General features: G+C 41.7%; 1 protein-coding gene across 2 annotated transcripts in view; it reads right to left on the bottom strand.

Annotated features, from left to right (window-relative positions):
* Window positions 1-9,863, bottom strand: part of MTMR12 (myotubularin related protein 12) — a 32,933-nt gene extending 23,070 nt beyond the window's left edge. Inside the window, exons 1-5 of one of the 2 annotated variants that reach the window (XM_090131125.1) lie at window positions 9,668-9,863; window positions 3,191-3,245; window positions 1,885-2,024; window positions 1,479-1,529; window positions 712-784 (exon numbers count right to left, since the gene is read on the bottom strand). In XM_090131125.1, coding sequence (XP_089987251.1) covers window positions 712-784; window positions 1,479-1,529; window positions 1,885-2,024; window positions 3,191-3,245; window positions 9,668-9,727 — 379 coding nt within the window. In that variant the 5' untranslated portion in view covers window positions 9,728-9,863. The remainder of the gene's footprint in view (window positions 1-711; window positions 785-1,478; window positions 1,530-1,884; window positions 2,025-3,190; window positions 3,246-9,667) is intronic. The other variant, XM_090131126.1, reaches the window with a different exon arrangement.
* Window positions 9,864-13,231: the final 3,368 nt, after the last annotated feature.

Genomic DNA, 13,231 nt, shown 5'->3' with positions numbered 1-13,231 from the left:
AAGTACTATCAGCAAGGCCACTGCAAACAAAACCAAACTACCTCATAACAATGCACCAATATTCTCCCTCATCTACTCCTTCACCGATCCACACCACTGTTCATAAATACTCTGAACACTAATCTAAAACAAGGCTGCTCAACAGAGTCTTCCTTACTGCTTACAAATTACTAATCTCATGCCTACTTTTTTTTTTTTAAGCAACATAGGTGCTGCAAAACACCACTTTGGCTTGTAAAGTAAAAGCTCATTTTCTACCACTTTTGACATTTTGAAGAAATCAAGAGTCTCAATAAAGTTCCCTTAGATACAAACAAAAGGCATTGAGGAATTACTCGCTTGTACTACTCTACAATGCAATTGCTTAAATGCAATTTCTAACTTCATATTTATGGGAAATAGTTGACACGTATTAGAATAAGATATTTGTACAATCTTAATCAGAGACTTTGTACAGTACATTTTTCACTACGAATAAATGTATTTTGAAGAAATTGATCAATCTACATTTTGTTTAGGGCAGATAAGCATGAGAGATGAAACTGGATCTTGCAGATTTTCTATCTGTCATTTCATCATTAAAATGACCCAGATTACCCAACCTAGTCCTGAAAGCAGGAACTCTATTCATTTTCTGAAAAGGATATGTACAGAACAAGAATTAGAAGGCATTTAGAAGTGTGACACACATTAAATCAAGAGCTGACCTACCTCCATAGATTTGATCTACACATTGCAGGGTTATGTCATTTTCTCCAATGATCTTATTCTTAAATTGTGGCTCCTAGAACACAGGAAAAAAAATCTCAGAAATCTTGCACTACTAAGAACTAGCTCTTCTCACGAGTAAAGTGTGTACTTGGCACATACTGCAATACCAGTTTCACTCTTATTTTTATAAGCTATGTAAGACAAAACATGAAATAGCTCTTAAAATACAGATAAACTAGGTTACACAGGCATGGTATATAAGTTGAAGATTGTGTTTAAATTTCTACTATGCCTACAATCATTCTTACTCTCCAAGTAACTTTGAAACACACATTTCTACTGAAGGTCCCATTTTGAACTAGAATCACTGCAGTAAACAGGAAATACAGTAACTTTATGTAATCCAAGCTCTTTTATGAAAAGTTTCCTTACTGTGGGAAACTGGCAGGAAACACAAAGTGTCTTAAAAGAATGCATATCCCAAGTGTTCTCAAGACACTTATTCCAACATAAGAATTGAACTAGGCAAAATAAATAGAAATAAAATACTAGGCAAAATAAAGTCACACAAGCCAATTCTGTCAGGTTTCCTTCACCTTCCACAAATTCAGCAGATTCAAAAAGAACTTGAGTGATGCCACAAAATACTAATGCCAGAAGGCTTATGTACACTACATGAGCAAATAATATATAGTTGTGAACAAAGCTCATTCAAACTATTTCCAGGTCTGCTCTACTCTGAAATAGGTGACTAATAATGAACTTACACTGAGAAATACTTGCTGATTCAGCTTGCTATAAACCCAGGATTTAATAAGCTGAAAACAGAACAGAAATTAGCAAGGTCACTACCATGTTTAGAATATATCTCATGGGATCTGTGGGAATGGCTGTGCAGCCTTGTCCAAATTCCTTTCAGAAGGTTTGAAAAACCCCATATTTTACTGCAGAAGCCTTAGTTTTCAATATTAAATTCCCTGAAACTTTGTCCCCCAAATATCTGGCTGCAATCAAAACAACAGATGCAGACTGATTAACACAAGTCTAGCACCATTAAAACTTTCTATAAATATATACTCATTCTTATATAAAGGAAAAGTAAATTTATTTAGTCAAAGAGACTATACTTCTTCAGAGTCTGTTTGGTCATAATAAGAAGACTTGTCTTCTTACGTTATCATCTGAAGTAGAATCATCATCGAGGAAAGCAATCTTGAAGTTTGTGCATACAAGTTTTCCATAAGTGCCACGATTTGATCCATCTTCTTGTATGTACTTATATACTGTGCTTGCCTCACAAAGCAGCTGTTCACCTGTATAAAACAAACATTAACTTGTAACGACTGATACGTACTGAAATAATGGTACATCTTAAAACTAGCGTTTACTTCCTTTGCTGCTTCATGTAACTGTGTGCTTGTAGATATTTAAGTACTTACAGAAAGAATAAGAGGAAGCTCTTGAAATCAGTACCCAGAGAGCCTCTCAGGTTACTAACGTGACTAAAGATGAACTAACCATGGTTCGCTGCACACAGCAAATTTTATAACAAGAAGCATCTTGACCATGGCCCAGTAACAGGAGAATAATACGGAATAATAAAGACCCACTACAGATATGTATACTTGAAAAACAAAACCCAAATCCCAGTAAAGAGCAGTTAATACAGTCAATGAACAAACTGAAAACTGTCCCAGTTTTCCACACCACTACACTGTTTATAATGCTGAAACATCTGAGTTAATTATTATAGTGTTCTCACAGTTAGTTTTCCATAGCCTTAACTGGAAATCTTCTTTATTTTACACATCCCAAACTATTTTAAAGTTCTCAAACAAGTTACAAAAATGTTTAGTGAAGTTTTAATCTCCAAGTTAGCAGGTACTCAACTTCAACTTTAAAATCAAAGCATGTTTTAATAAATACAGACACTTAGACTACTCCTTTCTAGAAGGAAATCATGACAGAACAACATTACATTAAGCTTTTACTTGTGGTCTGTCTTAGCAATCTCATCTTTCCTAACCTTGGAAAACACTGATGTTTTTTTCAAACAAATGAAAATTTTATAAGTCTCATAACAATGAATGAGATAAGGAAAGGCCAAAATAGCTCAAAATTGGAAACAGGGCACATAGAAGTTAAGTATCTACTAGGTTCACAGCCTTCAGTTTGAAGATAAAAAAAGAAATCTAAACAACCTTAAGGAAACAGGACAAAATGGAAGTTTGGACTATTTTCCACATGCATCTTAGCTGAAGGTACTCTTCTCTACAAAATATACATCAACTTTTCAAAAATTCTCTATAATCCACACAGATAGATACTTAAAATATTCAACCTGCATGGTGGTAATCCACAAACAAGTATTTTACCATCCTCGACATGGATGTAACTTGGGTAATTATGATACACAAATGAGAGTACGAATAATAACTCTTATGTAGCTCTTTTATTATTTACTTCTAAGCACAGTTACCTGGTAGTAAATGAGGATTCACTTCCTTTTCAACTGGTTCCTTTATATGTATTTCCTAGAGAGAAGAAGAGTAATTACTTCTTGGCAGAAATCATATCTTTAATATACACTGTACATGACTGCACTCACACTCTAGCTAACAGCACAATTAAAGTTGGGAAGAGTACTTCCTCTCTTAAAGTAAAGAGAAAGTTTGCAGTACACTCCTTCCACTTAGTGATCTATCTAATAGACAGCTGGCTTTAAGATAGTTTCACAATTGAAAAATGAAATTGCTTTCATTAGGAACAGACAAAAAAAAAAAGCATTACTACTAGCATAAGTTTCTTCAGTAAAAATAAATGGGTAAGTGTAAACCTAGTGTTACATTACCTCCCAGAGTTCACTGAAAACTCTTCCATATAACTAGTATTTGTTTATAATGCACCCTTGGTAGTTTTTAATTCCTCATCCTTGTTAGCTGTTTCCACTTTTCTTATGTGTATTTTTGCAATCAAGGTACGTAAGTCATTTCAACAGCACTAAGATTATAGTGAAATAGACTTCAGAGCAAGGGGGGGAACACAAGCCAGAAGATGTTTGGACTTCAGTTTGGACTCAAAATGCCTGAAACAAACCTATTCAACCCTGACTATTCCTTATTCTAGCCTTGAGGTGCTGACAGTTGGGCTAAAAATCTCCAGCTGAAGGAGCATTAAACAGGAAGATGCACTGCGCCCTTCCTGCTTAGACAGATCAGACTTCCTCCTGCAGTCAGAGTCACTTTGCATGCACACAAGTTTTTGTGGAAAACTATTAGTTAACTGGAAACCACCCCCAGGGCCACAGCAGTAAGCAAACTAATTTTAGCTTCTGACAGCATCCGAAGTCAGATTTTTCAAATCAAGACAAGCAATTGCAAGGACACATAAGCAACAGGAAAAAAAGGTTCTGAGAGCACAAAAATAATCTCCATTTACCCTTCATACAAACATTTGCTCTCAAAGCTCAAAAGAGTTTTACAGCTGCATAGTAAAACTAAAAATACCAGGAAACTATGAGAGCAGCAGACTTTCAAGGCAGGCTGACAGAGGTGAAGGTTCTAAAAAAGCAGTGGTGTTACGAAGAAAAAAATCAGTTGGCAGCTGACACAGAGAACAGAACACAGTTTACTGGCTTTGACTTCCAAGACTGGCTCTTGCACAAGTAGTTTTAGTCAAAATTAATGTTTGTCAGCTAAACAAGTTACTATACGAATACAGCTCTGGCCAAACACTGCCATGTTCAGAGAAGAAATAAGGTTTTCTAATGCTGGGTTTTCACCATTGGCAGCTCTGCAATGAACACTGTGTTTTCCAGTGACTTTACAATTATGCATCCTATATCCTACATGCACCTAAATGCAGCACGGCTCACTTAGAAACTGTGCACCAACAATCACTAGTATTGAACAATACAGAAGTATATTGACTTTGCATTCTCCTATTAGCCTCGAAGAGACTACAAAGAATGTAATAACTACTGTGTATATACATAAACCACTTAAGTCTCACACTATATCTACCATTTCTTCAGTGCTGCAGGAGAATTACAGAAAAAAAGAAAAAAAGACTCCAAAGAATTCTTTTGAGTTAACATTTATCTGCTAAAGTGCAACAACAAGCTTTTTATAACAGGTTCAAAATGATTTGTCCCTATGACATGAGTGGTTAAAGGGTAAATTAGTTGACTTTTGAAAACAGCAGGAATTTTACTTAGCACCACAGCAAATCAGAGACTTCAGTCAAACATACACTAAAGATCAGCTTTTAAAAAATGCAACTCCACCACCAGTTAACAGAAAACAAAATGATGAAATAACTACAAGCAGAATTCCCATGCAACAACTTACCACTGCTGAAACTCCACAAACAAGGGATCTATTTTAGAGTTAACACTCACATTCCCTAACAAAAGCATAAATCCTGCAAAGATGGTTTTCACTCATATGCACTTGGGATGGCTAGAATGCAAACAACGAGCAGCTGAACACTGCCAAAGAATCCATTCTGCTGAACTTGTTTCCCAAGGAAGGACACTAAAATGTTGAATTCTATTAACGTCACTTCTTGTGTGTTCTTTTTAAGAGATAAGGCAAAAATCTGAGGAAAAGTTGTTAATCAGCCACAAGTCAGCACAAGCTGTACTGAACTCAGTTTAGCTACTTTTTCTTCTTTATCAACTCAAAGTTTCTAGAGTGTTCCAGTTCGGGACATTCAGATCCTGGGACTGACTTCAGTGCCTGTAGCCACTACAGGGCACACTCCTCAACATCCATGTAATCACAGCCATACAGTTCATGCTCTCTTATACCAGGTTTGTGTGACTACATAGTGAGGTAAATCACAGTTTGTAAGACCAGACTGGAAGCCTCTACATGTGCTTGGCTTTATTGTTACTGCTTAATGATAGCAGAACCAGTTCATGAACAGAACAAATGAGCACAGAACCAAAAGCAAAGAAGGCAGCAGAAGCAGGTGCATCTCTTTCAACAAGCTATAAAATCTGCTCAGACCATACGAAGCTTCACTCGTCAAACATTTGTAGAAGTTAAGCATGTAAGCACTTTATGTATACGACCACTGAAAGCTACCCCACCTCTGTGCTGATGCTTCTTCACCTGTAGCATCCTCATTCTGAGTGCCTAAAGCAGCATCTTCACACTTCTTACCCAAGATACAACACAGAAAGTTCTATTAGGAATGATACCTAAGAGACATGTAGAAGACACTACGCAGGAAGTTTGGATTGCCTTGGAAAGGAGGAAAACAAAGACCTCCACTTTACTGAACATCATACAAACTTTCTCCACCTATGTGTGTATCATACTCTGCATGCCTTTTTCCAAGTTATCTGAGTAAACAGTGAGAGGAGAGGCAACACACCAACATTTCACATTGTTATGACTGGTAACTTCAGAACACACAGAACCACAGGCTGATATGGCACACCACACAACAATTTGTTCTGCATCATCCTTCTCACTGATCCAAGCCAACCTCAGCTGACTGCACCGTGACTGCCCTGCAGACACCACACTCCTCATGGATTCTTTGCTTCAATAGCCAGGTGTTGCCTAATGTTGTTACATGGCTTTTTTAAATAGCCTGCAGGAAAGCTCCACGGCATACCGAAGCATGCTGTGGACTTTTTTTTTTTTTAAATTTAACTATACTTCACTACACTCAGTCTTCTCTTAAAGACTATTTTCTGATCAAGTCTAATCCCATCCTGTATTCCAAATAAAACAGAAGAGATACCGCGTTTAATCAAAATAACAGTACTGAAAATAATCTCTAAATGCCTGTTTTCCTTCCTTTCACAGCTCCATTATCCAAGTACCCATTAGATCACTGCACATGTTTTCCACATTTGTTTCATCTTTTATCCTTTCCTCTTTCCTCACATTGTTCTGCTCATCTCCTCTGACTTCAGTGCCCGGTTTCCCCCACGTCAGCTTGTGGCCCAGCTGCCTACTTGGGGGACTTTTAATCCTTACACCACCCATCACCCCACCACTCTAATCAGGACAGCCATCAGCACAGAATACACAGTGAGATATCATGATCTATCAGGAACAAGTGTTTGTAGTAGTTACAGACTGCTTAACTTCCACTCACATTCCACAGGGCACACTCTGCATCTACTGAATAACCAGCAGTCACCCCCCCTTTCTGATCTTGCTTTGACCCCACACTCACTCAGAGCTCTGATGGGGCAAAGCAACAACCAGGCACCACTACTGCTCTTCTGAAACTGCATGGAACAGAATTACAGAATTTTCAGTTGATACTTACATATGTTAGAAAAAGAACATGCCACACGTTAATACAAGAACTAATCTCTTAGAAGAATTAACACAAGAATTTTAACTTCAAAGCATATATACCAAAATAAAGAGTAAGCTTCTAATCAAGTTTGACAGCACAGCTTTTATTCAAACTGAGGTTTTACAGAAAACATGATTCACATGTTAATCTTGTATAAGTTTACAGTTTCTAAGTTTTAAAGTTAGGAAACATGAAGTAATTCATCGCTTCTGTTTTCTGTGTCCCCACAGACAAATACTCCTAGCCTATGACCAGGCATGTAAAAACATTGACTTTTACACCCTGGTGTTCACTCCATTTCCTGCAGGGTAGCCAAGTCTGTCCTGAGGGGAAGTGTGTCATTAATATCAACATCCTATGGGCTCGCTCTTAACAGACCACTGATTGATCTGTGGCTCCATACAGCAGAGCATAACTAGGTTATATTTAGCCAGACGTCAGAAACTCCACTTTTCCAGACGTTCTGTGAAACACAACAGAAGCCACTTCCATTCCTTAACAAATAGCATCTTCTGTTTACACCTTACTTCTACCGTGCCATGGAGTATTACTATGGGTAGAATTCTCACTTCTTCAATTAAAAAAGCACAAAAGCAGCTTAAAGCAAGCTTGATCTCCCTGAGCATTACCTATAGTGTCCCTTAAGTGGAAAAAATGGAGGCCAGGCAAGCTGGGACTGGAACCAAGCTCAACTTCTTTAGTGAAGGGCTCCCCTAACCTAGAATCAGGTCTTAAACAATTTTTCAGGCAACGAAGGACAAGCCCAATGAACATCAAGGTTGCAAGCATGAACAGCCACAGCATAACACAGTATATTGCTCTGTAGGGCCAGATAATCTTGTTGCAAGTCAGAAGCAGAAAGGAGGCAAGGCTCCATACATTTAGAGGAGAGTCCATCATCAGATCAAACGCCACCCAGATGTAGCCTTAACTCACAAAGCCCCTGTGCAGCTGTTTCCCACTTTGTGGCAGAATCTACCAGAGGAGGACACTAAACATGACTGTCACCTATGTGCTTTTCCAGGCAACTGCTAATGAAAGCAACAGCCTCCAGCCTACCCTAGTATGGAAACTGCATTATCTTGATGAAATGAGAGTTTCCAGTTCACCAAATTACGCTCCACAGAAGAGGGACTGGAACGTTTCCACTGTTTTACCAGCATAGCCTGTTTCAAAACTCAGCTAGATGGAAGTTAACATATATAGAAAATTTGTGTCCTGAAGGTTATCATTTCCACATGCACATAAAATACAGTTCCTTGACAGATACTCACTTCTGCTTATTTTTAGTCTATCTAACATGGTTGTCTAGATCTCCAGACAACCTCACAGGTTTCATTAGATATCTAGAGTTACATTTTTAATACTACTAAAAACCATTCAAGTCTTCCAGCTTCCTGTGCAATCACGTCATAGGGCAATTACAGGTTGTCAGAAAGACAGTAACACTTGACAGAGCAAAGAGTTAAACTTGCTTTACTTGCTGCCAGCATCTGACCTCCGTTTCATTGAGCTCTTGACGCCACAGAAAGACAGCAGCTTTGTGGCAGAAGTCACCCTCTACATATTTCAAAGCTTCAGCTGCAAGGGTCCATGAAATTTAAGTATGTCAGGAAAGCAGCATGAACAAATAAAAAACAAATGACCGAGCTCTGGTACATTAGGATATGAAGTTCTTAATTAAATCTTTCAACATTAAGTGCTCTCATTATCCTTCCTGCAGTGTTACACAGCAGTAGTTCTGACCAGGTTAACTACTCTTCATCGTTTGGTGGCTTGGCGCACTGCATGTATGTAACTTACACTTTTTCCCACCAGCCTTTTTGTCCCCTGAGAAGTATAATCACCCAGCACGCTTGCTTAAAGGGTGAACTACCTTTTAGCAAGCCCAACAAGTGAAGCTCCTACCTCGATTCCAGGAGCTTTATTTGTAGAATGGAACCACTTTCCTGAGGTAAAAGACAGACTTCACATGGATGTGTTTGCAGACCCAAGAAGTCTTGGTACCTGCTGCCTGTATCCTTTCACTGGGGAGTATAAGGAAGCTTTGGAAGTGCCAAAACTACACGTCACCAGGACTGAAAAACCTACAAAAACAGAGCTGCTGCCACAAATAAGGAAATAGGCTTTGTACAGCACAGTTGACTTAACGAGGCCACAGTAACTCTGCGCTGGTATTTCAGAGACAGCGACAAGCAAAACAGAGGGTTCTCCAAGGTCCCTTCAGCAATCTGCTCAGTACTAATTAACAAGATAAGAAAACATTTTCCCGCAGAAGCTATCACGAGGACGGGAGATAAAGCGTTATTTTGTCACAGGCTGCGGGGAATCGAGGAGGAAGACAACAAGCACAAAGGACTCGTTTCCAAGATTAACCTTCCCGGAACGCAGCGGTCGGCGACACGACGGAGCTGAAGGGCACGGAACCAACGCCACGTGCCCAGCGGCCGCTCCAGCCTAGCCGCCAGCACCGCACCCCGCCAACAAGCGAAAGAACAGCCGAGCGCCCGGCCCCCGCACCGCACGGAAACCCGGCGGGACAACGGGAGCGGGACGACCCGCCGCGCAGCCCCGCCGCCGCCGCCCCGCCAGCCCTCCCGCCCGGCCGCGCCCACCCGTCGCCCCGCACCTCCGGGCTGATGTAGGACACGAAGGACGGCTTGGCCGCCTTGGCTCCGCTGCCCAACATGGCTCCGGCCGCCTCCCGTCCGCCACAGCGACCAGCGGCACCGCCGCCGCTTCACGGGACTCCTCCTCGGCGAGGCCCCGGCCGCGGCATCCGGCGCGCGGAACGCGACCGCCCCCTCACCTCTGCCCCGCCCCGCTCACTGGGCGGGGCGGCTGTCCGTCATGAGAGCGACCTCCTCCTATTGGCTGGCGGCCGCGGGGCGGGGTGCCGAGGAAGCGCCGTGTCGGTGCGTCCCTGCTAGGCGGCAATTAGCGCCGTTCGTTAACCCGGAGTGGCGGCTGCTGAGCGGCTGGGCAGGGCTGCGACGGCGGCCACGCTTGTAAAACACTGATGGAATGGCTGAGCTAGGAGAGGTTTAAAAGTTCTTGTAGTTCCAAACCCTGGACAGTACCCCGGCCTGGACGTGGTACTGCAGATGAGGTCTCGGGAGCAGAGGGGAACAGCCCCCTGCCTGTCCCTGCTGCCACCCCTCTGTTGATGCAGCCCGGGATACTGTTGGCCTTCTGGGCTGCAAGCATGCACTGCTGCCTCATGTACAGCTTCTTGTCCATCAGGACCCCCAAGTCCTTCTCTGTGGGGCTGTTCTCAAGATTTTCTCCCAGTCTGTGCACACAGCTAGGATTGCCCTGAACCAAGTGCAACACCTTGCGTTTGGCCTTGTTCAACTTTATTCAGACCTCACGGGCTCACTTTTCTGGATGGCATCTCTTCCTTCTGTTGTGTGCACTCCTCAGTTTGGTGTCATCTGCAAACTTGCTGAAGGTTCACTCAGTCTGTGTCATTGATAAAGATGTCCAAGGGCATCAGTCCCAAGGAGGACCACTAGGAGTATTACCCCAAGTTCACTCTGATGTTAACAGCTGACCAAGTCAAAAATCAGCTGTTTGATGGCACTGTGCATATGGAAAGGAAAGGGATGTTTTTATATTGTGCCAGAGAATCTTAACTCCAATGGAGAATGCAGAAGGAGCTTTAATTCCCACAGAGCACATGGGAATTCATTCTTTAACTTCTCTTCAAAAGAGCCCTACATCCAAGAAGCCAAATGTAACCACTGTTCTGCAGTAACAGCAAAACATCTCCACAGCCCCACGCTTCGCTCCCAGCAGCAATCAGGGCCACTGCAGAGCAGAGGGCAGGTGGGGAAGCAGGGAGCTTCCCTCGCACTCGGTGTGTGGGACTCAGCCCACTGCAGAGATTTGAAACCTTTCTCCAAGAATGAGGGCTGAATTTGGATCTCTGTGACATCGATCATGTCATATTTTAGAATGGAAGAAACGAAGCTATTACATATGCAAAGTAACTTACCTCGGGAAAGCACATTTGCATCTGAAAAGAACAGCTGCAATCCGAAGTCACTGTGCCTCAACAAACTGCAGGGTACCAGGCTCTGCTCTCTTTCACTTCCCCAAAAAGCCCTCTGTGCTGTCTTTCCCCATTCTCTCTTTCAGCTTTGAGTATCTGTGAGGAGCATTCCCAGAAATGAAAAGCAGCTCCTGGGAGGTGTATTAATGCTGCCTCTCTTCCCGTGTCACTTCGGCAAGTCTGGCTCTGTGCTTCCAACAACTCTGTCCATTTGAAAATGAAAGTGAGCATGTCAAATCCTGTCATTTCACTTTTAGATGTGTGCCAGTGACAGTTATGCAAATGGAGGAGAGCAAAACTTTATAAAAAGTCATATTCTAGCACTTTTGTGGTGGATGAAGAACATTCAGCATTTCACAGCCCCTACTTTATCATGGGCTTTTAAAAAAACCTGCATCTGATATTTTGCTTTCCTTCTAAAAATATAATCATGGTATTTACCCCTAAAACTGTCTGCAGGAGGGGAATGCACAGACCAGCTCTGCTCTTCCTATGAACAGAGATTGCTTTGTTTAAAAAACTTACATGCCATGAATTTGAGTAATTCTTTTGGCCAGATTCTCAGCTGTGCCAGGGGCATGGTGGAGCAGCTGATGGAGGGAAGCAAGACTACAAGAAATGTCCTCTGCTGTTTACTTTGGGGCAGTCATCCCTGCTCATCAGTGTTCCCTTGATACTATGGGTCCCATGCCATCCCTCAGATAAGGCTGGAGTGCAGTTGGCAAAGATCACCAACTATGGCTTTTTGCTACATTACAGCTGTTCTGCTGAAAAGCTATCCTGAGACAATTGGAAGATTTTTCTTGTTTTACTCTTATCTGAGCATTACCAGAAGAACAGTCCACAGGTGCAGAAATCTGGACATTTCCACAGAACAATTAGGCTGATACTCCCCAGAGCGTTACAGATGGCCATGCATGCATTGGAGGTAGGTGTGCCAGGAGTGGTGGATTTACACTGTGAACCCAGAGATCAGCCAGGCTTGGTGGGCCTGACATTTCCTATTTGTATTGCTCAAATAAATAACTCAAGGACTGTTATATTAAACAGCATAAAACCACATTACTGAAATGAGTGTGCAAGAAATGTGGAAGGCTTGAGACTAAATTTGATGTCAGATTACTGGAAACAAACAGAACTAAAAATTGGAAATGAGAAATGTAATGATGTCTTACAAGTAAGGGTCAGCAAATCAGTTTGCCCATAAACAACCAGCTATATCTCTGCTGTAAACAGGTTAAGACAACTTCTTATTCAAAGTCTTAGCTTTGTCTACATTGAGACAATTCTATACAAACTAGAAGCAGATGAAAAAGACAATGCTTTTAGTGCTGTCATGATGGCTCAGGCAGCAATCGGCAGTTCCTTCAGCCCCAGTGATGTAAGCAATGGCATTTTTGTGTCTATACTCTGATTACTGAATGTTTTACAAAGGCTTTCCAGAGCTAGTGAGGAAACTGAGGTTTTTAAGCCCTGATCAAGCAGTAACCCAGATATCGAAGAGCGGTGGAGAGATGCCATGAGGGCATCCCACCAATTGCCTGCCAAAACATGACTGCAAGACTTTATTAGTGACAACACAAAGAAAAGTAAGATGGAGGCACTGGCAGCTAAGAACACACCCTGGAGATGGGCGTTTACTTCAGTAATAGAGATGTACTTGGGGATTATATATTTTAAAGGTGAGAATGGAAAACGTTGTATTGCAATGAAAGCTGTGAAAATTGAGGGAAGAAAGCATATCACAACTAATAGCAAAACCACCATTCTTCCTTTCTTAGCTTTAAGTGGAAGGAGAGGGAATAACTAATATCTCTAATCACCTGAGGAAGCACATGCATCAGAAAAAAAAAAGGACACAGCAGCTAGGGAAGTACCCCGCCTTTCTTCAGCTCTTTTTAAAGCAAACAATTATTTATGCATGGGTGCACAGTGTTCTTTGTTGTGTGGTAAACCTTTTTATTTTATTCTCCAAAGGCTCTGAATCCAAATTTCCTCAGCTGAGGACTTCTCCTTACTCATACCTGAAGGTTGAGCCAAAGCCTGTCTGCATCAGCACTTAGGTCCGTGCCAGAGCTGAGTGTGAGGCAGAGTGACATAAGGCTTGCCTCCCAGCCTCACTTCTTCTCAACCTGCAGT

Source organism: Phasianus colchicus, chromosome Z (genome assembly GCF_987193195.1).
Source record: "Phasianus colchicus chromosome Z, bPhaCol1.hap1.1, whole genome shotgun sequence".
Taxonomy (NCBI): Eukaryota; Metazoa; Chordata; class Aves; order Galliformes; family Phasianidae; genus Phasianus; species Phasianus colchicus.
The sequence above is the reverse complement of the archived record's forward strand: the minus strand, read 5'-3'. Positions and strand labels throughout refer to the sequence as shown.